This window comes from Cebus imitator, unplaced genomic scaffold (assembly GCF_001604975.1).
Source record: "Cebus imitator isolate Cc_AM_T3 unplaced genomic scaffold, Cebus_imitator-1.0 Scaffold84, whole genome shotgun sequence".
In the NCBI taxonomy this organism is placed as follows: Eukaryota; Metazoa; Chordata; class Mammalia; order Primates; family Cebidae; genus Cebus; species Cebus imitator.
In genome coordinates this window covers 1,654,786-1,682,369 of record NW_016107399.1, presented here as the reverse complement: position 1 = coordinate 1,682,369, position 27,584 = coordinate 1,654,786, and the positions used below count along the sequence as shown (strand labels likewise).

The following is a 27,584-nucleotide window of genomic DNA, read 5'->3' as shown; positions in this document are numbered from 1 at the left end:
TGAAGCCTTCAATGGCTTCCCACTGGCCTCAAGATGAGGTTCAAGGTCCTCAGCAGGTCTGCAACAGCCTTGATCTTGCTCGCTTCCCATATCAACACAAGTATTTACATTCCTATGAATTTCCCATGACAGAGTAGGAGCCTCATGTCTGCTTCTTTCTCCTTGAATGCCATGCCCTCACTCCTTCAATTCCATTCCACTCACACTTTGGCTGCTGTTTAAGACTGAATTTGAGTATCTTTGCACATCCATCTGTGCCCTGGCCATGTTTGTTTCTTCTTCCTGCAGGCCCCCAGTTCTATGTGTGTGCCTCTATCACAGCACATGTGCTGCTGTATTGCATGTGTTCCTTCACATGTCTGTTTCACCCACCTGACCAGAAAAGCAGGGCTGTGGAATTTATCTTTTATTCCCAAGTGCCCACCACAGTGCCTGACACATCACAGATTTTGATAAATGTTTCTTGGAGAGGCACAGGACAAAGTAAAGAAACACTTAGTGACATGGTGACATCCATTCTCTGACATGGGCATGGAGAGACATATGGCCTCAGATCCCTGACCTCCATAATTCACTCCAACTACACGTAAATAGCCGTGTACATCTAGAAAACATTCAAAAGGCAGAGGAGAAGCACTGCCAAGTTTCTGGGTAACTTTTATCTTCAGGCAGTGAACGTTTCTGTTACTAACTTGGCATCAGGGAGTTTTGGTACTTCATGGCTTATCTCAAACAAGCCACAATAATTAATATTGATGCTGTTTTGTTTTGCTTTTACGGAAAGCAATTGAGAAAGACACTGGAACCTGACTGTTGCAGTGGCACAGCATAGGACACCGTCTTGACAAGGAGTGTTCTCCAGAAAGGCACAAGGAGAAGGAGGCCATCCCACCCCGCATCTGTATCCAAGTTACCACCTCGAGCACAGTGGGAATTGCAAAAGTACAGAACAGACATAGTCTCCTAACAGCCTGCTGCATCCTGGAGCCCCTATCTTTTCTCTTTCTGGTGTGAGACCCATATACAGATTCAGCTTCCCTCTTAGGATCTAGGAATGATGTTCACAGATAAAATAGGGGATGCCCCGTTACACTGTAATTTTATAAGGATATCCCATGCAATATTTCCATTTGCTAAATCTGGCAACCCTATCTGGGGATAACATGTGCTCTCAGACAGAAGAAATTCTGTTCTGGTCTAGTTTGGTACCATAGGTAACTCAGAATCAGTTTTGCCGCTTGTCTTACTTGGACATTTGGCATCGGTATCCTCATACAGAAACTTCTTTCTTCTGGTTGAGACCATCTCTACCAAGCTTATGCCTAGCTCTGTTTAATTTCCTGCTCTTTATTACAGTTCCTTAAAGACCAAGATAGTGACTTGATCTTGCTATTGGAATGGTGCTCGGGAGCCTCGGCTCATCAACTACTGCCTGCCATCACAATTCCCAGAAACATTCCTCTGCTTGTATCTCCTCAGGCTGCTGGCTCTAGGATTCCTGTTTCCATGACCCTTTGACTGCTAGGGTAACCTCTCTAATTGCCACCTACCACTAGGTCAGTCCCTGGTGGCTTCACATCAATGCCACACCACCACACCCCTCTCTAGTCTGGCTCCCATCAAGCCTCTTGAACCCTGAGATCTTGTTTATAGGTCTCTATGTTCAGAAAGATTAGCACTGCCATCAGCCATTCCTGGTAAAGAACAGAAATCCTTGCTACAAAGACTTTTGTAGCTTATGCTGCTGCAAGGAAGTAATAGTTTTTCATTGTCAAAGTGAGAATCCTTCCTTTCCTGTACAGAGAAGTCAAGTGAGAGGATTTTTTGCCTCTGCCTGTCCATTTCCTCTGGTCTCTAGAAATCCAGGTCACCTCTCAAGACCCAGCTTCAGAGTCATCTCCTTCTTGTAGGTTTCTTCAAGGCACGCATCACCCACGTCTCCAGCCTCCCATACCACTGACTTACTGATCCTTCATTTTGACGTTTAAAGCCACATGCATCTTTTATTTATCATTTAAAATCTCCGTGTGAGCACCATATGTTTTTGGTGGTAATCACTTTGTTTTTAATTCCATAAATACATAGTCAGTGCCTATTTGTGCTATATACTGGGCATACAGTGGTTGATAAAATAAGTTTAAAAAATCTTGTTTCTGCTATTACTGTTTTCCAGGAAACAGACATTCTCAATGCCATCAAAATAATGTATATAGATTCTAGATAGCACTAAGTGCTAGGAGAGAGTACAAAATAGGGACCTCACTTGGGCTTATGGAAAATCAGTTTGAAGGTGAACAGAAAACAGACAAGCCAAGAGTGGGGCAAAGAGAAGCCTTTCCAGAATTTCCAAGGGACTCAAAGAAGGCAAGAAAGAATGAAACAGAGGAGCACAGTGGTGAGTGAAGCAAGATGGGACCAGAGAGGAGAGGACTTAGTCATGTCCAGACTTGTAGGCTACATAAAAGGCTTTGATATTTATCCTCAATGAGATGGTAAATCATTCAATAACAAGCCATTAGACGACAAGGCTCATGTTTGACATAGTAGCTGCTCAATTAAACACTTGAATTGAATGGATGGAGAAATGATGGCTTTGAAGGCGTCCCTTGGTGTCTCGTCCCTGTGAGTACTGGATAGCCTGGCTGCAGGTGTCCACCATAACTGCACAGTTATAAGGAATTGTTAGAGGTATGCCTCTTGCTCTGGATCACAAACATATAACGGTGCATAAATCTAGTGTGAACTCTTACCCCTACTTCTCAGGAGAGGAAACTAGATCTCAGAACCCAGGATTTGCCAGACTTAGTCCCCACTGTCTGCTACTGCTTTTTGGACGTTTCAATTTTCAAAAGCTGGGGCTGTGGGACAATGTGTGGGCCCCACATGCAGAGCACGGCTACTTCAGAAGCTCGTGACTAAAGGCAGGTGATTCGTGGTCTTCAGTTCACCTTTGGGAATCCCTGTGTTGTTTATTAAGATACTAGAGCATATGAACCACAAGACTGGCCTCAGAAAAGTCAGGGGATGCTAATATCTCCTTCTACTAAGCAACAATCCGCCTCACCAAACTTGGTTTTAAACAAAACAAGCTCTGCTCCTCCAGGCTGTGCTTCTGAGGCACTAACGTGGGTGGCACCATCTTGCCAGTGACGATGGCTTAACTTATACTGGCAATGCAGAGTTCTGGTCTAAGATCTAAGAGTAAGATGGTATATCTCATCTATGTTCACATGGTACGAAAACAAACTCTCTTGTTACAAGTTACTACCTTGAATTTTATCTTGCATGCACCCTAACTGCTAAGGGGTGCTCAGTCACCAACTGGAACATTCCATCAACTGCAGCACCATCATAGTGTGCCCTCCTGCCAACATCCTGATGCCACATTATCAAAGGGCACTTACATAATAGATCAACTCTGAGGTCAAGATCTACTCTGGCTCCTTCTTAGCTTTATTCTTTTCTAATGAATCTGTTGTGAAGATCCAGGGTTAATACTTCCATAGAAGGCATCTGAGACACAGGGAGTGGTTTTAGTTGAGCCTCTCCATAACCCACAAGGTACAGGAGATAGTGTGCATTTTCAGGTTTTGGACAGTTGCTTTCCCATTTCAGTTACGAGTACAAATAGCACAGTTACATATAACATGCTCATGTCTTACAGACTTAGGGGGTCCTTAGGCTAACTGTACCTACAAGAGGCTAAAGCTTGACGTTTGATTTTATGTAATTTTCCAAAGGCTATCCTGATCTCCTGGCAAAGAAAAGTAAGCTCAGCTTGATTTTAGCTAAACAAAGGTGTCTTAGTGCAGAGAACTCTATTTGTATCTGAATAAATAACCTCTACCCTCACAACTGCACAAACCAAAACATAAACACACTTCTTTGCATCAACAAACAGCATTCAACAACGTGCATAATTTCCACATTTACTATATTCACGTAGAGCTGATATACATTTCGAATGTACTCATAGCACCTAAAGAATATACACAGACACAGAAGCTACTTACAATAGAAAAGAGGAGCAGCATAAGACAAGACAATTATGCTTCCTCATAAAGCTAAACCCAGACAAGTCAACCAAGTGTATTCTTTTTCTTTTTTAAACTTTCAATATGAATGATCTGATTGGCTGACTCTATATAGCCCTGAATTCTTCATTTCATCTTTGTAACCTTTGACTTTGCTTTGGCTTTGTTGACAAGGCTATTATTTACTAAGGGTACACACAGAGAGTGTATATACATCTTAACGGTGAACAGTGGCCACACATGGAACACACACACTCACAGCCAGTATGTGTGAACATGCCCTCGTGGGGTAAATCTTGAGGCTATTTACCATCGCACAGGAAGCTAAACCCTTTACACTTTTCTGACCATCCAAGAGACAGCAATTACCCCAGATTATCAGACCAACAATGACATGCCGTGTAAAGAGAGACACTGAGCCAACTCCACATCCCAAAGACTGGCATATTCAAGTACACTTAGGACATTAATAGCAATTTACGTGCCATCACTGAGACAAAGGCACAAAGGCTCCATTGGCAGCCTCTTATTTTGAAGCCTATTATTTGTGGGAGTTACAGGCTATAATCACAACAGAAACTTTCAAAACCCTTATCTTCCGTGACGCACCAAATCTATTTCAGAGCCATAATTGCTATGTCACCAGAGAGTTTGCTGCTTAATGCACTCAAATGCCATTTAGTGTTTGCAGGGTCATTACAGCTAACAGAAGGGGTTGGGGGGTGGTGGGGGGAGATACGGTGGGAAGCAGGCCCTGGCTGGGGGGTGGGGGATACACATAGAAAATGTTGACAAGAATGTACTAGAACGGGGAGCTAGCATCCATTGTGCCAGATTTACTGATGGGAGGATACTGTTGTTTTTAAAATTCTATTTACTGATGAAATGAAAACAAGAGCTTGAAAACAATCTCTGTGCTCAAGAATTCTGAATTCACTTGACACCACCCTAGAAATACTCAGTGGATGCTGGGGGACAGTCGCCCTCTTTTATTCTGGAATTCTTACCCAAGTATACGGGGGTTTGATTTTTTGAAATTTTTATTTTTTCCTTTTAAAGAGTCCCAGAATTTCTGCAGTATAAATCTTTCAGCTGTACTGTGGGCTCAGGAGCCTGACTTGGCTTCTTTGTATATGTGCTGTTATGGAATAAGATGCACAGAGCAGATGATGGTGAGATGTCAAAGTTCAACAACCTAGAAGAATGTGTTATCTTACAGATAGTAAAAGAAGCAAGAAGGCTGATCGAGCATCCACAATAAAACGTCAAGTCACTCAAAATACCATTTTCTTGACCTAAGTGTAGCTAAGGTCATAAGAAAGCTTTTTTAATAGATGTAGCTTTGATCTCTTCAACCTGGCTATAAACAAGCCAAGGGCTTATTTACTTGGCTTAGGGTAATACTAGGCCTAGGGCAGATCTCCCCCCAGATATTTCACTAATGTGTCTCTGGGTTCTTTTAGAAAATTCTTGGGTACTATTTTACAACCTGAGAATTTTCATAGATCAGAAAGATAGAAAATGTCAAGTTAATTTAGATTGTAGGGTTAGTTACTTTATTTACTTGAGGATCAACACCAGTATCACTTACAGATAGTTTTCCTAGGGTGAGCAGTCAGCTTTCCCTCTGAAGAATTTTACACAGAAATAGGATGAGACCTGGATCCTTACTCCACAGGAGTCCTCCTCCAGTCAGAAACAGAATTTCCTCTATTTACTAAGTGCTGGCCAAGTGCAGAAGAATTAATATCCTTATTGTGCAAGAGTTCTTAGAAATCAATAGGAAAAGAGATGCACATTTCAAGAGTACATACAAAAGGCCAATAAACATATAAAAAAGTTCAATCGCACTAGTAACCCAAGAGATACAAATTAAACTCACAACGAGATGCCATTTAATGATTTGATAATTGACAAAGGCTGAAAAACAGTTGAGGGTGTGAAGCAATGGAAACTACCAGAAACTGTTAGTGAGAACCATCAACAGAAGTTCCTAGAAGAAAAGTTGACAATACATCACAAAGACTGTAAACTTATTCACACCCTTTCATCTAACAATTCTATTTTTAGAAATTTATCCAAAGGAAATAACAGAAAATGTACATTAAATTTTCTGTGCTATAAAGCTTACCACCATGTTATTAATAATAGTAAAAAAAAAGCCAAAAAGCAAAAAACAAATCAAAACACAGCTTAAATGTTCTACGGTATAAATTGATTAAATATATTGTGGACTTTCCCTATAACCATTTCCTGGGCAGTTATTTAAAGTTATGTTTGAGAAGAATGTTTAATGATATGGAAAATATTCATATTTTTAGTAACAGAGGTAGCTAAAATGAAATGTAACTTGCCTACACCCACACAAAAAAACACACTTATACATAAAATGCGAGAAGGCTATAAGCACAAAGAGTAAATTTTCTTCTTTGTGGTTTTCCTGCATTCTCCAAATTTTCTACATTAAATATTGATTTGCAATCAGAAAAAAAAATTTTAATTTAAACAAAGTGTCCGAAGAAGAGTCCACATATACCTTATGTCTTTGTTTTGTGTGGTGGCCAATCTCCAGAGCTCATTAAAGAAGGGCAACCAATGCAATCTGTAGCCAACTACAGGTCTTAGGAAGAAAGGCTGAGGGAACTGATTCTTTTCTCCAGAGACGAGAGTTAGCAAGTGATTTCATAACTCTTTCCAAAATACAACAATTACCTGCGAAGAATGTTAATCTTCACAGGTAATTGTTTTTTCCTTTACATGAAAATAGGGCCGCTGGGCACTGTGGCTCATGCCTGTAATCTCAGAACTTTGGGAGGCCAAGGTAGGTGGATCGCCTGAAGTCAGGAGTTTGAGACCAGCCTGGCACCAAGGTGAAATTCCATCTCTACTAAAAACACAAAACTTAGCCAGGTGTGGTGGTGCGCACCTGTAATCCCAGCTACTCAGGAGGCTGAGGCACGAGAATCACTTGAACCTGGGAGGTGGAGGTTGCAGTGAGCAGAGATTGGGTGACTCCAGCCTGGGTGACAGAGTGAGACTCTCTCTCTCAAAAAAGAGAAAGAAAAACAGGGCCAAGGAATAGGCTAAACATGAACAGCAAGATCTTCTGAGACAAGATGGAGAGCTGCTCGGTCTCCTTTTCATTTTCTTTGCCTTAATGCCCAACAGACTTCTAGTTAATGATAAGTCCCAAGAAAATGTCTGCTGAACAAATGAGTGAATGAATGAATGATGGATCACGCTAAAGGCCACAGAGATAACACCTCCCCCAAAAGAAAAGTATGGGAAAGAGAAAAAACAGTAACAGATACCTGGGCTCTGAATATAAACATACATGTATATATATTCACCTCCCTTCAAGTGCTCAATTGCCATGTGTTGCTAATGGCTAACTTATTGGACAGTGCTAAAATAGAACATTTCTATCAATGCAAAAAAGTTATATTGGACAGCATGGTTCTAGAACGAAAGAACAGCTTTTGCTAGTCACCCTCAAAATCTATATAAGAATAGCAAATATCAAATGTGTGGAGATATATATATATATATATATATACACACACACACACACACACACACACACACACACACACACACAAATACACACATACACACACATGTATGCCCATACCCAGAGTATATATACACCTATGAAGTATTTCTGGCATGAAAATTATAGGGTACACAATATAAATAAATTGGAGGTAAAAGTTGGGTCCCAGGCTGCGGTAAACAGAAAAAAAAAAGAAAACAAAAAGCCATTTTCTTGTGGGAGAAATGCTCTGCATAATCTAAATGCAAAAATACATGTTTTGGGGGGGAGGGGTTCCAAGCAGGTAGAAAATTCAGTCGGAATACACTGGTTTTGGGTTAAAAAAACATACACACAAAACCCATTGACAACAGGTTCCACTAGGCTCACTTTGAAAAGCATTCATTGAGGACCTACTGTATACCAGGTCTGAGTTGAAGAACAGGATATAAAACTATGATCATTCTCTTCAGAATTCTGTGGTCTAGACACGAATGAAAGGTAAGTGTCAGAAAAGAAATCCCATTCCAACTCCTGTGTCCTAAGTAGTATGTAGGCACAGTTTGAAGGAACTAGGAAGTACTTTCAGAAGATAGGCCTGAGCTAGGTCCCATAAGATGAGTGGGATTATGAAACGTCTGCTCACTGCCATAGATTTTGGGCTATGGATTCTACTGATTGGGAACTTTGTTGCCCCTAACAAAGGTCAATCTTACCTATGACAAGAGGGAAAACGAATGCACATTTATAACGCTAGGCACTTCAGGAACCTGTGATCTAGAAAGAAAGTAAAAGAAAAGTACCAGGGCAGATACTGGGTGTGTTTCAACTGCAAAAGTCACCACATTAGACAAAAAATGAAAATTGATTCTTCAGGTCTATTTTGCTTACCTTCAGATTTTTTTTTTTTTCTTTTGCAGGGAAAGGGTTATTGCCCTGATGCCTGGCTTTCCCTTCTCTGAACTTTTTTTTCCTTACCCCAAAAATAAATTCCTATTTTAATACACTTGAATTAAATAAGTTAATGCATGTAAAGTGTCTACCACATAGAAAGAAGTCAATAAATGTTAGCTATTAATACAATTATTAAGTGTCATTTTGGCCTGCTAATTTCTTTCCTTATTGTCTTTTAATTGTTCTTTAATTTACTGCCTTAAACCACTTCCTTATTTTATTACTACTTGATCTGTTTTTTAATCTTTGTAAGTATCTTCTTAGCTGGTGTTATTTATTTTAACTACTCATCCTAGCTTATTTTATGTTTTTATTATTCTCTTCAGTGCTTGTGTGTATCCTAATTGCTTTTAACCTTCGTTTTGCAATTTCCATGCGATTTTATCACTCTCCTGCCAGTTTTATTCTTTCAATGCTTTGTAGTTGATTAGTAAATTCTTTCTTCCTACTTTTCTTTATCTTAGTTCCTAGCTATTCTAAATTTTAAAATTATATTTTCTATTTAATTTTCTAGTTTTATTTATATTACCCTTGCAGGCTATCACATTTATTTTTTAACTTACTTTAAAAATCCACCTCTACTGATCTTTCACACCTAAATTCTAGAACAGTCTTGCCTTCTGTTATGATGAGCACCACACACCTCTCGGTGAAGTGACGATTTAAAATCCTGTTCTCATGTATGATCACTACGTCACTATCTAGGATGGTTAACCAAATATGACACAATAAAGGTGTAGAGTAGCCTAGATCTAGCAAAGAGCTTTCTAAATAATTTTTCAAATTTAATTTTAATAAAGAAATGAACTATTCTTAAGCCTTCCATATGCCACCCTGAGAGGACACACAACAGAACAGTCGCAACTGCGTTCTTAAGAGTTCTTTTCCATATCATTCAGCCTCCAAAATGTTCATCAGCAGTCAACATAAATTCTTTTACTATAAGGTTCTTGCCAATTCCCTTCACTTGGCATAAAGACTAGTGGTCAAGAGTCTATCTGGAAAAAGGGAAAGAAGAAGAGGAGAAATGGCAAAAGGCAAAAGAGGAAAAATGTAATAGGGAGGAAATGACACTATAATTTAACTTTCTAATATCTTTAGAAAGTTTCTATTTTTATACATCTCAAAAACTTTTCTCATTGAAATGTGAATGTAAGTTGAATACAAACCTTTAAAAGCAGGCTCACCATATCAGAACCTGAGGCAACTGTAGAATAAATCATCTCATTTGATTTAAATTGGCCTTTCCAGCAACGCTTGGCTATAAGATAGAATGAGGGGCTGAGGGTAGGAGGTGGAAGGGAGGGAGCCCTTGGCTGCTTGGAAAAGAACAGACTATTCTGTGGACAACTATGTGCCCTGTCCTTCCATTTCCTTCTTATTTTGTTTTGTAAACTTTAAGAATGGGGTAGACACAAGAAAACAAAGGGTAGCAAACTTATATATAAGTGTATTACATTTGTCAAAACTCAGAGAATGGATACTTATGACTTGCACATTTAATTGTATACAATTTTGTTCTAGAAGAGAAAAAAACTGCAAATAAATATTGAACTCTAGTTAATGATACATGTGCCAGGGTATTTACTTAGGAGAAAATGCACTGTTGTCTGCAATTTACTTTGAAATGAATGAAAAAAAATCAAGATGAGTTGACGGATGCAGAGAAGGATAAAAGGGTGCCGATATGACAAGGCCAGTAGAGTTATATATTAATGATAGAATCTAGGCGGTGAGAATACTGATTTCGCTGCAAAATTCTATCCAGTTTTCCATATGTTTGAAACATTTTAAAATAAAATGTTGGAAACAGCTTAAAAGGTATCCTTAACGCAAATAAAGCTAGGTAATTCCTTCTCTTCAGTAAGCCCCAGAGAGTATGTAGACTTTACACACTAGAGCACAGCTTCTCAAACTTAATGTGCTTAACAATTGCCAGGGGATCTGGTTAAATTGTAGCATCTGATTTAATAGGTCTGGGAGGGGCCTGGGATTCTGCACGGCTCACAAGCTCCCAGGTGATGTTGTTGATCTGCAGACCACCCTTGGAATAGACTAGCAAGGCAGGAAGGAAGAAACCACGAAGCAGAGGCTGCTAGCAAAAGCTTAGGTCACCTGGGAGACTTGAAACAGAGCCTCTATCTTACGGAAGCCCCACAGGGTTTAGACTTACAGAGTTCAAGATGAGTTCAAAAACATGTCCTGCTTAGAATTGAGGAATTATTAGGTTAGATGAATTAGTGGCTGACACAGTTAAAAACCATTTTAAAAAAAAAACCATAACAAATGTAGGTATTTCTATATTTATATTTTAAATCTTCCTTCATATTATTTCATAGTTGAAAGCAAATTATTATGCTATCTAGAGTTAACTTCTTGTATATGATAAATTTTTAATAAAGAGCTCTATTTCAGGAAAGGCTGATTTCAGCAGAAAGCATGCTTTTCTATGTTTTGTGGTAGGAAGTCTACTGTTTGCACAGAGTGCTCACACCTCTAAGACCATCACCCCACCTTTGGTGGCTTCATTTTAACCTTCATTTTGCAATTTACATGTGACTTTATCACCCTCCTGCCAATTTTATTCTTCCAATGCTTTGTAATTGATTAGTACATTCTTTCTTCCTACTTTTCTTTTTCTTAGTTCTTAGCTACTCTAATTTTTAAATTATATTTTCTATCTAATTTTCTAGTTTTATTTATATTATATTACTCTTGCATGCCATCACATTTATTCTTTTGACTTACTTTACCAAGTTACAGTTACCAAATAACCAGCAGAGCATCTAGAACTTCACTAGCCAACACGGTAGCCGCTGACCCGAAGTGGCTACTGAAAATTTAAATTACTTTAAATTAAATAAAATTAAAAATGTATTCTCTTTTTCAAACTTGCCATATTTCTTTCTATTTTTTAAGCTTTAAGATGTTTACTTTGAAAAACATGCTTGTTTATATATGCATCTTTATATCTAACAGCTGATCTGTATTAATTCTTTATTGTCATATCTTGTATGTTAACAGTACTTAGTTGATACCAATTTTCTTTCGGACCTCATGCCCAACACTTCTCTTTTTTTTTTATTTCCAACTTTTAAGTTCCGGGGTACATGTGGAGGATGTGCAGGTTTGTTACATAGGTAAATGTGTGCCATGCTGGTTTGCTCCACCCATCACCTAGGTATTAAGCCTAGCATTCATTAGCTATTTTTCCTGATACTCTCTCTCCCCTCACCCCCTCAACAGGTCCCTGTTTGTGCTGTCCCACCCATATGTCTATGTGTTCTCATCTTTAGCTCCTATGGTTTTCTGTTCCTGTGTTAGTTTGCTGAGGATAACGAGCCAGCCATGTTTCAAGCCCTCAAGAGCCACGTATTGCTAATGGCTAACTTATTGGACAGTGCTAAAACAGAACATTTCTATCAAGGCAGAAAAAGTTACATTGGACAGCACCGTTCTAGAAGGAAAGAACTGCTTTTGCTAGTCACTCACAAAATCTATATAAGAATATCAAATGTCAGTCATGCTTATAAGCAATTCATATATTTATAGTTGGTAGGAATATGGTTACATGTGTGTAAATACCCCTTACAATGGCCACTCACCAAATTTTTAAAAATAATATTGACTATCCTGGCTGGTGTATTTCTTCCCTTTCAGAGAACCAGATAACTGAACCAGATAGCTCCCAGTTCTTTTTGCTTTCTATGACTTTATGAAGTACAAGAACCATGTCCTATTGATGTGTATATTTATTCCTGGTGCTGGATATTAGAAGGATCTCAATAAACATTTGTGGAATAAAGCATTTTTATTTATTTATTTACTAATACTGTCAAACTGAAGCATATTTAGAGATGTAAAAAAGTATTGCCTCAAACTCAAATGTAGCCAGCAATTGGGATTTTAAAAAATTACCAATTTTAAAACAAAGGGATTTTTCTGTGAAAGAAGTCTAATATTTTATCTAAAACCAAGCTTGTGTAAGAACATGGACCTCTTTCCCAAAAGGCAAGAAGGCGTAAGGCTAGACTCAGCAAGAAGAAGACCATCTTCAGAAATCAATGGTAATGTTTCCCACAATTAAACTCAGCTTATTTAATTGCCTTAATATTTCCTGATGTCTAGAGGGACCATGCCACTTTCAGGAGCAACCATAAAAACAAACTATCCCTTTGAGGTTGTGATTCTTCTTCACAGAGCAGAAGGAAGGACCAACTTGAGTCTGGAACAACTAACCAGATCCTAGCCTGAGGACAGCATGGCTAGAGGGCCAAATGCGGGCCAGGCTGGGCAGGACGCTATAAAACACCAATTCCAATGAAAGGAACGCGGCATACACTGTCCTTTCGCAGTTGAGAATCTTTCCAGAACCACAACCTTGCATTTTCTTGGGAATGGAAAAACAATAATTTGTTTATAAATGGAAGCGGCACTGGAAGATGTTTTAGACAAAATCCAGCTCTACCGTCCTCTTTAGAATTCAGAAAACTGAGTCCTGTCAAGAAAAACTGACCTGTTCACAGTCACACAGTCACAGTGGAACATACATGTACATACACACACGTACACACACAAACAGCATAAATGTGATCATGTTTAGTGTGATCACATCACTAGGTTTAAGATCGTTAAGTCATTGCAACTAACTCTACAAAGAGAGAAGGAGTTTCTACAAAAGAATGCTTATTATTATATTATTAAGTCCATGGTTTACGTGGTTGGGGTTGGTACTTTTCTCAAACTGTTGCTGGTTGGTCCTAAATTCCCCCCTTCTGCCACATAATTTAATTTCAAATTCCTTCCTGGGTTACAGAGTTGGTCAGTTCCCTTGGTCTCATCTTCTAGGAACAGGAAATTCAGTCCCGGACAAAGCGCTGAATAAGACTAAAAGGGAAAATGCACCCTGACTGACATCAGGGGTTCTCCAACTTGATCTGGATGTAACACGATGTAGCTTCATTCCCCAAGGTAAAAAATGCTTATGTTTATTGAATGAATGAATAAATGAATGCATTAATAACCCAATGATCTGGCCTCATTTGTTTTCTGTACTTCATTTTATTTTTATTTTTGAGATGGAGTATCAGTCTATCACCAGGCTGGAGTGCAGTGGCACAATTGTGGCTCACTGTAACCTCCCCGTCTCCTGGGTTCAAGAGATTTTCCTACCTCAGCCTCCCGAGCAGCTGGGACTACAGGTGCATGCCACCATATCCAGCTAATTTTGTATTTTTAGTAGAGACGGGGTTTCACCATGCTGGCCAGGGTGGTCTCAATCTCTTGACCTCATCCACGATCTGCCCACCTCGGCCTCCCAAAGTGCTGGGATTACAGGTGTGAACCACCACACCAGGCCTGTTTTCTGTACTTTTAAGGGCTTTTACTTGGCAGCTGAGGAAAAACTTATTGGATTGCATATGAAATCACAATACAGGGACATTTTTTGCTTCTTCAACCATTGTGGGCTGAAATAAAATGCTTTTCTGGTCTCAGGGTTGTTATGGTGTTAGGTTTAAAGGCCCTATTAAAAGCAAAGGCACTTACTTACTCCGTTTCCCATTGGTTTTGTTATGAAGGAAAGTGAGGCTCTTAGCTTCCTGAAGGCATGGGTCTATCTACTCCATCCCTGCTGGCTTCAAACCCTTTAGGGTCTGTTCTGCCACATTCAGACCCTTCGATTTTCCTTGGTTTCTTTACCCCTCAGTTTTGAGGCTGTTCACTAGTTTCTGGTCATAGCACCAGAAGGTACCCAAAGACAACCAGCGTGGGGGCACATCTAGGTGTGTTTTCATCCCTTTGAAATTCAAATGCAGCTTGGTAAAATAGAAGAATTAAAACTGTGTATAATTAAAATGAGTTTTCCAAGATTTACACGTGAATTTTAATTATTACCCTCAGTTCTCAGCCTTACGATTCCACATGCAGCAACATCTTACTAACATATACTTTAAGTGGAAAGAGGTCTCTTAGAAATAGTTAAGAAAAAATTAACATTATGGCATGCATCAAAAACGATGAGTTTGTGTTCTTTGTAGGGACATGGATGAACCTGGAAACCATCATTCTCAGCAAACTGACAGAAGAGCAGAAAATCAAACACTGCATGTTCTCACTCATAGGCGGGTGTTGAACAACGAGAACACATGGACACAGGGAGGGGAGCATCACACACTGGGGTCTGTCGAGGGGAAATAGGGGAGGGACAATGGGGGGTGGGGAGTTGGGGAGAGACAGCATGGGGAGAAATGCCAGATATAGGTGACGGGGAAGAAGGCAGCAAATCACACTGCCATGTGTGTGCCTATGCAACAATCTTGCATGTTCTTTACATGTACCCCAAAACCTAAAATGCAATAAAAAAAAAAACAAAAAACATTATGGCATGTAGCCAAGTATTACCAAGTAACCCTGTGGTATCCAAATGTCTGAAATATGTACATTTAAATAGAAGGCGATTTTTTTCCTAATGATTTATATTCTATTTATTTACTTGGTAAATGTTCCTTTTTTTTCCCCTTACCTAACATGGGAGAAAATAAAAACAAAACAAAAGCACCTATATTATAGTTTACAATGATAAAAGCTTCCTCTCTATTTTTCTATTACTATAATGACAAAGCAAGATTATTTCTGTCATAAATTGACGTTAATGGCATGTTACCTTTGTAGAGATAGTGCTAACATTTATTTCCATTTCCACCAAACCTTTTGAATAAGAAAAATCCATAGGGGTATCTATTTATATCAAAGACTGGCTACAGTAAATTCATTCCTATAACCCACATTTTCAAACAAACGTAGTGGCCAGGTGCAGTGGGTCACATCTGTAATCCCAGCACTTTGGGAGGCTGAGGTGGGAGGAACACTTGAGGTCAGGAGTTTGAGGCCAGCCTGGCCAACATGGTGAAAACCCATCCCTACTAAAAACACAAAAATTAGCTGGGCGTGGTGGCACACACCTGTAATCCCAGCTACTCAGGAGGCTGAGGCACAAGAATCGCTTGAACTCAGGAGGCAGAGGTTGCAGTGAGCCGAGATCATGCCAACGCACTCCAGCCTGGGTGACAGAGTGAGACTCACGTCTGTAATCCCAGCACTTTGGGAGGCCAAGGTGGGTGGATCACTTGAGGTCAGGAGTTCGAGACCAGCCTGACCAAGACGGTGAAACCCAATCTCTACTAAAAACACAAAAATTAGCCAGGCATGGTGGTATCCACCTGTAGTCCCAGCTACTGGGGAGGCTGAGACAGGAGAATTGCTTGCACCTGGGAGGTGGAGGTTACAGTGAGCCAAGATTGTGCACTGCAATCCAGCCTGGGCGACAGAGTGAGACTCTGTCTCCAAAATAATAATAATAATAATAATAGTAATAATGCTTTCTGCTATCACAAATATCCAAGGAATTCAAAGGGAAAAGTTTGTGTAATGAGAGCACTTCTTCCTTCCCATTTGGGTTCCAAGATATAATTCGAACACTGGGGTTGGCTAGAAAGAATAGAAGTTACTAACTCTAATGAAAGAGTTTTCTGGAGGGATGATCTACAGTTTAGTCTGGTGTCCCTTGAGCTAACAGTAAGAATCAAAGAACCTAACTGTAGAATACTAGAGTTGTTGAGCTGAAACAGAGCTCTGAGTTTGCTTATCTAATAGACTTTACAGATGAAGCAACAACACAGAGGTGAAGTAACGCCTTAAAAGAAAAGTCACCAGAAGGATCTAAGTTTCCCAATTTCAAGTTGCTTCTCCCTCCCTCCAGGTTGTCCTTGGAGGTTCCAGTAACACATCTAGTAGGGAGCGCAATGAGAATCCAATTACAACAATGTTACGTTGCTACATGCATGGCTATCCCACAAACAGGTGTGTACATATATATATGTATCCTTTTTTTTTTTTTTACAGGGATTCCTTAAGTAGAGAAACACAGGGACTCTATAAGGATAGGAGGAGTGAAAGGAATTTTAAAAATTCATAATAAGAATGATTCCACTGCTGAGGATAATTCTCTCTGCAATATCACCACCATATAAATTCACATACTTACTGCAGATTTGAATCTTATTCTCAGAGAATATGCATCAGCCAGAAAGCTTGGAAAATTTTTTCAAAAAAGAAAGACTTAAGGACATTTTGGGATCTTAAAGGCAATCTATTTGTGGATAAGCATTTAAAATGATAATTCTCACTAAATACTTCATAGCTGATACACTGGACATGGTTATTGGTCATTAAAAAGCATTTTTAATTTAGTGGCATCTTCTCCTCCCTGATTTATTCATTCAACGAACGTGTTTTGAGCAACTAATATACGCATGTTAGGATCATACACATATGCAGGAGTGAAAGACACAGCGATAATTTCTGTGCACATATGTACAGTGCAAAGGAACTCTGTGTCTATGGTAAAGTAGAGAGAAGAGAGGAAGAAGGACTAAGAAGAAAGACACCAAGGAGGAGCCGGGCTTGAGAGTTAAGTGTGATTTGGATGGTGCGGTGGGGTGGAGAGGCGCTGTAGGAGTGCAAGGACATCTGCGTAGATGGCACACGTGAGCAAACGTAACGGGGACATGGGTAACGAGGTAAAGGTGAGCTGACCAAACTGAATAGCATGCAGAGTTTATTGTGATGATCGGAGGACGAGGCAGAAGGCCAGGAAGACTGGGTGCAGATGCAAAAGACTCTGAATGTTGGACTCAGGGTTTGAGATTGCTTGGGTAGGCAACAGATTTCCGAGCAAGGAATGACAAACTTCAGAGGATGTGTGTGGGAGAGAGGAGGAACTAGAGACAGCAACAGTGATTAGGAAGTTATGGCAACAGTCTAGTTAATGAACTATTTCTAGAACTAGGATGGTGGCAGTGAGAATGGATAGGAAAGAATGTGATCGCTAAGTAATCTTTAAGTATGTCTGATTGACAGAGAAGTGGAATAATCTCCCTCCATTACTTAAGAGTCACTCTAAGCTTAGTACGCATTGGCCCTTGTCACATGAGAACACAAAGTACCTAAAGAGGTATAATTTAACTCTCACCGTGGCTAAGGAAGGGGGTCTTTAGGCCTTGCATAACACTATATCCATCTCAAAAGCATACCTTTCCATCAGAAGAGAAAGTGACAACTGTGTCCTAACCTATCCTCACTAGGAACTACCTACTGAGAAAACCGCTCACGTCAAAGGAGAAAAAAGGTCAAATTAGAAAGTTATCAGTTATAAAATTTCATGCTGCATTCATGTGGAATAATGTCTGCTTTGTCAAGCCCTTTCCTGCTTATTTTCTCATTTTCCCTAAGGCAGCCCTTGAGGTATAAAGGGTGAGGATTACTGGCCCCAGTTTACAGAAGAGAGATTCAATATTTGCCCATGGGCACACGAGTTACTAGGACTAGCAGTCCCTTTATGGGACTCTTACCACTGCACCTTGCAATCCTATTGCTGTGTGGTCAGTTAAAGGCAAGGCCTGAACTTTACAGGGCTTAAAATAGATGCTGCTTGGATAAGATATGGGTGCTGTGAAAGCCCAGCCAGGAGAGCAGATAAAGGCTGCCCAGAAAATGTCCTCCACGGAATCAAACACAATCCAGAGCCCAGCTGGGAATTCCATTGCAGCTTTGGGGTTAGGAACTGTTTATTTTTATTTCTTGGCTCAAAGCTTTCATTCCTGTCCTTGTCTCTTGTCTCCCCTCCTCTCTCTCTCCTGCTGGCAGTCATGGCCCTGCTCTATACACACGCGTCTCAGCATCTAAACCACCATCTAAAAATATATCTCACTATAACAAGCTGAGCCTCCTGCAGGTGGCACAATTTAAAACTGATATCAAAAGAACATATCATGATCCGCCTTTGATTCATTTACCCCGCATATTAAAGGCCCAGAAATAAAATAACCACGGTTCACGGAAAAAAAAATTAATGCATAATGAGAGACTCTTTCAAGTGGCATTTTCAAGCCTAGTTTTTGTGGTGGGCTTATGTAATCAGACATAATTGTCTGCACATGTTTGGTTACACTATTTCAGAAATTATTCCCAGTCCACCAGATGATGTCAGAGAGGGCAGTGTTGACACCCCCCCCCCAACTCCAGAGTCTGTCTGCTCCCTCTCTTCTATGCTGCCCAATTAGGAAAGAAAGATGCCAAATAACAGAAGTGTCAGCCCCATTTCCTGCCCAGTCACGTGGACTTCCTTCAGTTCCCTTTTTGAGTATGCCCAGATTCTTGTCTCTACACTCTGTACTTTCCTCATGTTCTTCTCTTCTGCTTATGCACAGAGCAAAGCTTTCTCTGGAAAAGTTTATCTTATATCCCCAAAATATTCAAGAAACACGTAAATGCATGTGTGTGTAAAGCTGCACTCGGAGACAAACCCAAACAATTTCATTCATTTGGAATTCTTTTGGAAAATACACTTTCCCACAATGGCTTCTTGTGTTTTTCCAAGCAGTCTTCCCAGCAAGTAAGCCATCAATGCAGTAGTAATAAGGTAGTTAGAACAAGCACAAAATGGGAAGAATCTCTTTGCTCTAAAAATCCTTCCTAGAAAGTAACATGACTGTCTAGAATTTGTTTAACAGCGTTAACTTTGACTTCTCTCCTTCCCTTCCAGAGGAGGCTTGACAAATATTGTATAAACTCAGAGGGGATTCTGCCTGAAAAAGGTAGAAAATAAAGACTCCCTAATGTAAGTGGCCTTGAAAGTCACCAAGACAACCACAATCTGGTGCTTGACTTCCTTCTGCAACATCCTTACCAAGTAGCTAGCCAAGCCACGTTTGAATTTTCCAATGATGGCGAACTCCTCAAGATAGCCAACCCCTTCTTTGGAGGACTCCTTCTGTGAGAAAGGTCCATCAGATGTTGAAGTGACACCTGTTTCTCTGAATCCGCCACTCACTAGTCTTATCCTATCCTAACCCCTTTAGATCATTCGTGATGAATCTAATAGTGTTAGCATGCCTTACACTATTATGTACCACCCAAATTTTCTCTTTTATGAGGTAAGAATTCCTAATGTGTTCAACCATTCCTCACCTTATCTCAGAAATAACTGATATTCTCTTAATCCTCCCAAGCCAGACAGAATCATGTATGACTTGACCAATGCAGAGTTGAAGAGGCCATCACCTCCTTCTCTGCAGACATGACATCTCCATTAGTACAGATTACATTAATAAATCACCCCTAGCTCTTCTTCCTTCCATCCCTCATTTACTTTAATCAGAGCAACAAAAACAAACAACAAGAAATGATCGCCACACACCACCCATACCTTTCTTCAACAGCTAAGAGCCAATAGTTCTACTTGAGCCTCTTGTGACCTCTAAAAACCCAGGAATCATCCCTGATCTAAAAAACAGCCTCCTTTTCCAGGCTGCCCTCTTGTCCCAGCTTGCTGTCACCGCTGCTGAGAAAGCAGACGATTGATCTGAGAAATCAAGTTGGATTGCTGTCCCAAATCCACACTCGGTTCTCCTTGTGTCTGTCTGATCGATTTCACTCTGTGCGATATAGCTTGTCGCTATGAATTTTCATGCTAGTCAGGAGCCGCCAGCGCACCCAAGAACAAGTAGAAGATGGTCTGCACCCCTCCCCATCCCTTCCACACACCGAGCTTCTGTGTTAATTTTCTTTTTAATCGTCCGTAGACAGATTGGAAAAATATACATATTTTTTCAGACCACAGACGTGGATGCAATGGATTTTGGCTACTGGTTTCACTTCCCAGGTTCCCAGGCCCCAGCTTGTGGTCACATTTCCTACCACTGTTGTACTAGGTGTCACCTGTTTAGCAGCTCCTCTAGCTGAACGCATGTGGCCGCAGGTGCCATGCAAACACTGATTGCGTCTGACAGCCCTAGACGCCAGCTGCCTGCATGAAGCCTGCCCAGTCACCACTTTTTTTTGTGGGTAGGATGCTGCCGATGGCATGACCAATACAGAAACAAGAAACTGGGTGACCGTAAAGCTAAGATAAGCCCTACTAAGTGGCATTCTGGGCCCTACGGCTTTGAAATAATTGGCAGTGAGAGAATAAAAACAAAGCAGGGGCAGGGGAGGGGGTTGTTTCCTTACACTGATGCCCTGCGGACTGTACATCTGACTGGCTGCGAGTCCATCACTGTATCCTCCTGTCTGGCTGATAACATGGCGAAGGGTATCCACCTAAACAGATGAACAACAACAGAGAGAAATTAGTAAGAGAGGTGCAGGGAAAGGGAGGCAGATGATCATTGGGCAGGGCACCATTTGGGCATGCCACGTTAATGTAATCATTTTGGAGACAGTCGTCCTGGGAGAGTCCATTAGACGGAGGCTAGCCTCCTCTGTATGCCAAATCCATAATGAGTTCTGAGTTCAGTAAGCAAGACAGTAAAACGGTAAAAGAAAACTGGGATCCCCACATTGAAACTAGTTCAACGTGTCTGCATGAGATGGTAGGGATCAGGATGATAGAGGGGGCTGGAGGGGAGAGCATGAAGGAATTTTCTCTTCTCCCCACTTTTCTTCCCTACGGATCATCCTATATAGCTGCTTCTTTGCTGGGTATCCTATAAAAACAAAGGTTCTGTTTAGAGGAGGTTTGGGCAGCCATCTCAGAGAGAGAGCAGTACTTGATTGAGACCTTGTATTTTTTGAGGACTTAAGTGAGGGCTGGTTGTTTAGTCACTTGACCAAAGCCTGACCATATCACTTCAAACTTGTTTCCAGGCAGTGTTTCCCAAGAAAGGGGTGAATCGCTGACCAGTTGGTCTGTTCCAGGCTGTCATGCTTCCTGCTCCGCATGGAGGGTGGGAAACTGGACTGACAAGCTCAGAACTTCCCTAATAATTCTGACCCACAGCCTACTACTTTACCCTCTCACATCACGTTTCATGCTGAGATAGGAGGATGGCTTCCTGAAGTATCATGAAGGAAATCTGTTTACTGTGGAGCACTAAGGTTTGACATCGCACGGCTTGATTTTGCCTCCCACTGTGGACTTCTACTCGTCACCAGAAACTCAAGTCCCTTGACCTCAAGGATGACTAAGAAGATGAATTTAGTCAACCTGGCTGGGTGTTTTTAAAACTTAAAATAAAAATATCAGATAGTAATCTATTTGCCTGCTTGTTAATTACTTCTTCATTTCATAAATATTGAGCACGGGAAACCAACACACGAAAGGGAAACCTGGAAACTGAGATAACATTCTGAATACCACCTGCTTTTTCTTTTGGTGAATAAAGTATATGCTGGTACCACTTGCCTGATGTGCCTCTGTCACTTTGCCCTGTGCTTACTGTTCTTCTCCTGCCTTCCTGGTACAACTGAAAAGCCAGAGCCAAATGCATTCACAAAGTGTGGACGAGATTCCCCATGACAATGGTTGTCTTGGTTTTGGTTTGGTCGTTGGTAAGCTTTTGGTTCTGATCTCTCTAGCTTTCTCTCTCTCTCTGGACAGAAGCGGGAAGTCCAATACGACTGAGGGCTCTTGGACTCTAAGGCATTCACCTGGCGGCATATTGGCTGGGTCCCTACCTGTGATTGCACGTTGGCTCCAACCTGGGCCCCTTGGTAAGAATCCCCATTGAGTGACTGCACGCTCATGAACAAATCTCCAGAGTTTGACATGTTAAAAGAACTGGAAGAACCTGGAAAGGAAAGAGTGAGGCACCTGAATCACAGAAAGGAAAAGGCTCAAACCCCACAACTAACAGCCAAGAGGAAGAATGACATGCAAAGCAACCCCCACAAATAAAAACTAAAATAAAAATAACACCAACAGAGTCTGGTTAGTAGCATGAAGAACAGAGCAAGCAATAAAGGGTGCATATTGTTTATGTTATGTGAAGCCATACCTCACTGCAAGTTGTCAATAGAACTGCTTCCCCTTAGCAACTTCAAGCTGAGAAAGGGAACATTTATTCTTCCCAACTTAGTCTATGTGGAGTGCAGTCTTTAGACCTAGGATCTCTCTTCGATGCCTCTAAAATTCTAGGGTTGGCCAGGGGACCACAAGGTAGAGACAATGGGCTGGTCAACGGTACTTCTGCCACCATGATAGAGCACATCAACTATTCACCTGGATTCCAAATATGCTATTGCTAAACCATCCCCTCCCCTGTGAGGAGCAGCACCTGGGCATAAGGCAATGTCACACACCAGGCTGGCTCTGTGATATGGGGCCATTGACATTCTTAATTTCTAAAATGAAGGTGAAATTTCCTGCAGGGTGGCAACAGCCCAAGGAACCTTGAGGACTCTAAGAATATGTGGGAGTGATCTACCCTTCTCTGCCACCTACGACTGTGGTGAAAACAATATAATGGGTCAGGAATTCTTAAGCATGCATGAAATATGAAATGTTGCTGTTGCTGCTAATAACAATGATGGCAATAAGTGGGCCACGAGGAGGGCCATTAGCCATCTGCTTTCACCTCACAGAGACAGAGGCATCATCCAGAGTTAGCCTTATGGTGCACCCTGGCACCACCCAGGTTCCACTGGTTCCACTGGGGTAAACCTAGCCCACCTTCAACCTAAGCATAAGGGCTCGCTTGCAAAAGCTTAATATTAAACTGAAGTCATCATGCAGCTCAGCGCATTAGGAAAGAAAGCTCAACGTGCAAGGTTTGGTTAAAACATGACGTTAGCCTGGAAAAGGAGAGACCTTAGGGACCCAGGTCAGTTTCGCTCTATTATTTCCAACCCTATATTGCTCAAATTGTGCTCTCGCCCTCACATCCTGAGACAGCCATCATCAGTGTGGAATCGCCCAACAATGATTCATGCCTCAGCTCTGACACTTTCTCTTCTGCTAAGGTACAGATTTAAGCTCTGAGAGCTCTCCTGCCCCACAGGAAGAGGAGCAGCTAAGTGAAAGGCCTTTTTCCCCACACAGAAGGACCACTTAACAAATGACAAATTCTAAACTCTGACACGATGCACTATTTATCTATGGTATCTATCTATACTATTCGTGGTGTTTTCATACTTTAAAAGCAAGAGCCATTTAGGGAAACCAGATGATTTATAAACCTGGGGACAACTCCACATTAAAAGAAAAAAACTCAAATTTTCTTTGTCCTGTGGGATGTTCATTCACATGCAAAAAACTAAATAAAGCAATCCTCCAACTAACTCCCTTCTCCTTCCTTCTTTCCCAGGAAAGAAAAGTAAATGCTTTCTTTGAGGGTTGGAGGAGAACTCAAGCATCAACCACAGGACTGTGCCATCTTCATCTCTTTGAGACTAGTCCTGTCTCATCTGGCCCACATTTCTCTGTTTAGCTTATCTGAAAGGAATTAGAAAGGTAGGGCTTTAGCAAAACAGGTATTAAGATCTGATCAGGTGTGGCTTATAGCCAGTCAGTGGGACAAAGCCTTGGGTCTGTAACTTCCTTCCATTAATATGGGACATATCTTTGGAACTGTCTTCCTGAACATATGAATGAAACAACATGTGGCACAGAACACATTCTCACATGTAGTTATATAATGTCTCTATATACTAGTTCTATCCCTCTCAAATAATTTTGTAATCACAGACAAAACCTAAATAATAAAAGCCATTTTGTAATGTGTTACAATACATGCTCACATTTAGATGTCATCAGAACCAAGAAGAATCAGCTCCAAGAACCCAAATTATAATTTGTTATATGTCATCAGACTCCCCCACCCAACTCCCCAGTTGAGGCCCAGGTATTTTACTTCTCTCCCATCATCTCTAGATGATATCTCATCATCCAGAGTCAGCCTTAAGGTCTATCTTGGCACCACCCAGATTCCACTGGTTCTACTGTGGTAAATCTAGCCCCCTCAGCCTAAATATAAGGACTATAACCTTGACCGACTTGTTTTTAGAAATTAGTACACAAGCTTAGAAATGGGAGAAACCCCCTAAAGGGCTACATGATGCCCAATGACATGGCATCCACAGAACCATGAAGGCATGGAATGTGCCATTTACAAGACACACACTGCAACTGACACAGGTGATTTTAAAAATACATGTGCATAGATGAATTATAAATATGTCTAGCTGCCTAATGTACACAGAGATAAATATGCACATATAAATGTCCTTCATGTACAAGTGCATTTGTATTGGAGCAGTAATTGCAGAAACATTCCCTTGCGATCTTGGCTGTGCTATTTCAGCATTTCATTGTGTCTGTACACCCATGTACAATATTGCCATGGTTTCTTACTCTCTGATAAGTATCTAGAAGCAGTGATTGTGCTGAGGGAAGAGACAAGGTGTCTCTAACGCCACAATAAAGCAGACAGAAGTCCACACAAACATCTAAACGACAAGGGGAGGACATGTTCTTTACCCAGCACAGCAAGTTGGAAAAAATTTATCATGGAATGGATAACCTCCTGGGAAGCTCAAGATCCACAGACAAATCGTGAATGAGCTCTCCTGGAGGTGCTATGGCATTTTCAAAGAGCTGAAACAGAATGACTTGGCTTGCTGAGAAGATCATTCAGAAACCTTACCTGCAGGCTGTTTTGAAGCCATCAGCTACTATTAGAAGCACATTTTAAAGCGCGCTTGCCGCTTAAAAGGTTCTGAATTTGGTTTGGGAAGGAAGGTGAGCGGCTCATTTAAACTGCTACCCGGACATTTGGGGCATGTACAGAACTAAATCTGCACTCAACTAGGCAGAGAAAAAATAATGGGTCGCCTAAGATTCTAATTCATTTGCTTGGGCAAGCATCATGATGTGGTAATGTGTTCATATCCATTTTCATTAGACAATTTCCTGAAAATTGCATTTCTACTCTAAAGAATCTTCAGGAGACTTAAATTTGTTAAAGAAAAACAACAACAACAACAAATTAAAACCACAGAACAACCAAAAAAAAAATCAGTTAACTTCATAATGTAAAAAAAAGAAATAATGATAAAGCTTAAACCTAGAACAGGACCTCTCAACCTTGGTACTACTGACATTTTGGGCTACTGACGTTTTGGGAATTATTTTACGCATTATAGAGTGGTTAGCCACGTGCCTGGCTTCTAACTAACGGATGCCAGTAACATCCTCCCTTCAAAATTGTGGCAACCAAAGATGTGTCCAGATATTACCAAATGTCCCTGTGGGTACAAATTTGCTCCAGATGAGAATCAAAGGCCTAGAACAAGAATGCATTTACCCGTTCCTCTTAAGAAACTCAGTGTTTAAATGTATTCACTCAATTTTCTTACAGTATTTTAATGAAGTAATTGCCATTTTCTGTAGTTTAGAAATCAAGACTTCAGACAGATTATGTAGCCAGCCTGATTCAGCTTGATTAGATTGGACTCTTACATCATTTGGGAGCTCAAAGGATAGACCCTTTTTACTAGATGTAAGCTTAATTATGTCCCATGCTTGCTTTTCCATTTCCCTCGTGAATTCCAAAATTCCCTGTTTCTTTCTACTTGGGACAAAGTGAAAGAGTAAAGTGTTATCTGGTTCACTGTGAAACCCTTCAATAGGTATGTATGTCAAGGTTGTGGAGTTACAATTCCAGGAGAAGTTGTTTTCACTTTCACTTAAAAATAAAGAGGAGAATCATACTAAGAAAGAACCTGAGATATAACATCAGTGGGATAAATATTTTCGCTTGGTTTTAAAAAGGAAAATTACAAGCATTCCTGCGGATTTACTAAAATGTCAGTCAACTTCTCTGGATGTGTTACCTTCTCTCTGTGGGTACTATACAAAAACTTCTCACAGGACATGAAGGCTTTGAGATTTAATGGGTTAACCTTTCATCAATCCTGAAAAACACCAAACCTCTTTTTAGGGATTGATATGGTTATGCTTTGTGTCCCCACCCAAATCTATCTTGAATTGTAATCCCCATAATCTCCATGATCCCCACGTGTCAAAGGAGAGACCAGGTGAACTTAATTGAATCATGGGGGCAGTTTCCCTCAAGCCGTTGTGATAGTGAGTGAATTCTCACAAGATCTGATGGTTTTATAAGGGGCTCTTCCCCACTTAACTCGGCACTTCTCCTTCCTGCTGACTTATAAAGGTGCCTTGCTTCTCCTTCACCTTCTGCCATGATTGTAAGTTTCCTGATGCCTCTCCAGCCATGCTGAACTGTGAGTCAATTAAACTTCTTTCCTTTATAAATTACCCAGTCTCAGGCATTTCCTTATAGCAGCATGAGAACAGACTAATACAGGGGTATTATAAGATTATGTATATGAGCTTGCCATTGACTAAAATAGTGCTAGAGGAAGAACTTTCATGGCTGAATTTGCTGCTGTCCTTGACACAAACACACAGCTAAGTAAAATAATTCAAATCTTGGGGTTCTGAGCTTTAATAAGCCCACCACTACTTATCTAATCACAGGACATGATATAATATCAATGCTGATGGCATACCACAGTGAACATGTGTAATGCACAAGTCAATTTCTTTCTTTTTGGATGTTAAAATCTTCTCCAGAAGATAATCCAAACTTCCCAAAAGGGCCTCATTTTTTCTGAGGTTTTGTAATCTCATCAAAATTAAGAAATTGAGAATGCATTATTCTAGGCCACTACAAAAGAATTATAGACCCCAGGTGTTAACTATTGCTTCAATTGGTCCCTATTTTTGCTTTCTGTTTTCAAAATTTAATTTTCTCTCCTTCCATTTTTCCTCTTTGTTCCAGCCATTTTGTCAAACTCTGCTGGTATAAACTATGAAGCATGCTAAATGTCTCTAAAGGCTTGCTAATCCCCCCTGGGTTTTAGTCTTAAGTGATTTTTAAAAAATAAATTATGCTTAAGAAAATAGGAGACATGAAACATATCAACAAATAGAAATATTTAGAAGTAATCTAAGATACTGAAGTGCTGTTCTCCATACAGAAGCCTCTAGCAGGAAGAGGATTTACCTGCAAAAAAATATATTTCTTTACAATAGAAATGAATACTTATATTTTGTAAAACTCTGGAAAAGACTTTTGCTTCAATACAGAGGCTATGAAAAGTTCCTAGGTACGAGAACTCTAGACTGCAAACTCTGCCAAAATGTATTTTCACATATTAACCTCTTATTTAAAATTTATTTCAACTATCATGTATCCTTTGAA

The 27,584-nt window shown here is 40.4% G+C and overlaps 1 protein-coding gene across 2 annotated transcripts in view; it reads right to left on the bottom strand.

The window, feature by feature from the left end:
* PBX1 (PBX homeobox 1) overlaps window positions 1-27,584 on the bottom strand; it is a 298,486-nt gene that overhangs the window by 10,648 nt on the left and 260,254 nt on the right. The window contains exons 8-9 of one of the 2 annotated variants that reach the window (XM_017534040.2): window positions 22,036-22,148; window positions 20,590-20,679 (exon numbers count right to left, since the gene is read on the bottom strand). In XM_017534040.2, the coding sequence (XP_017389529.1) occupies window positions 20,590-20,679; window positions 22,036-22,148 (203 nt within the window). The remainder of the gene's footprint in view (window positions 1-20,589; window positions 20,680-22,035; window positions 22,149-27,584) is intronic. The other variant, XM_017534042.2, reaches the window with a different exon arrangement.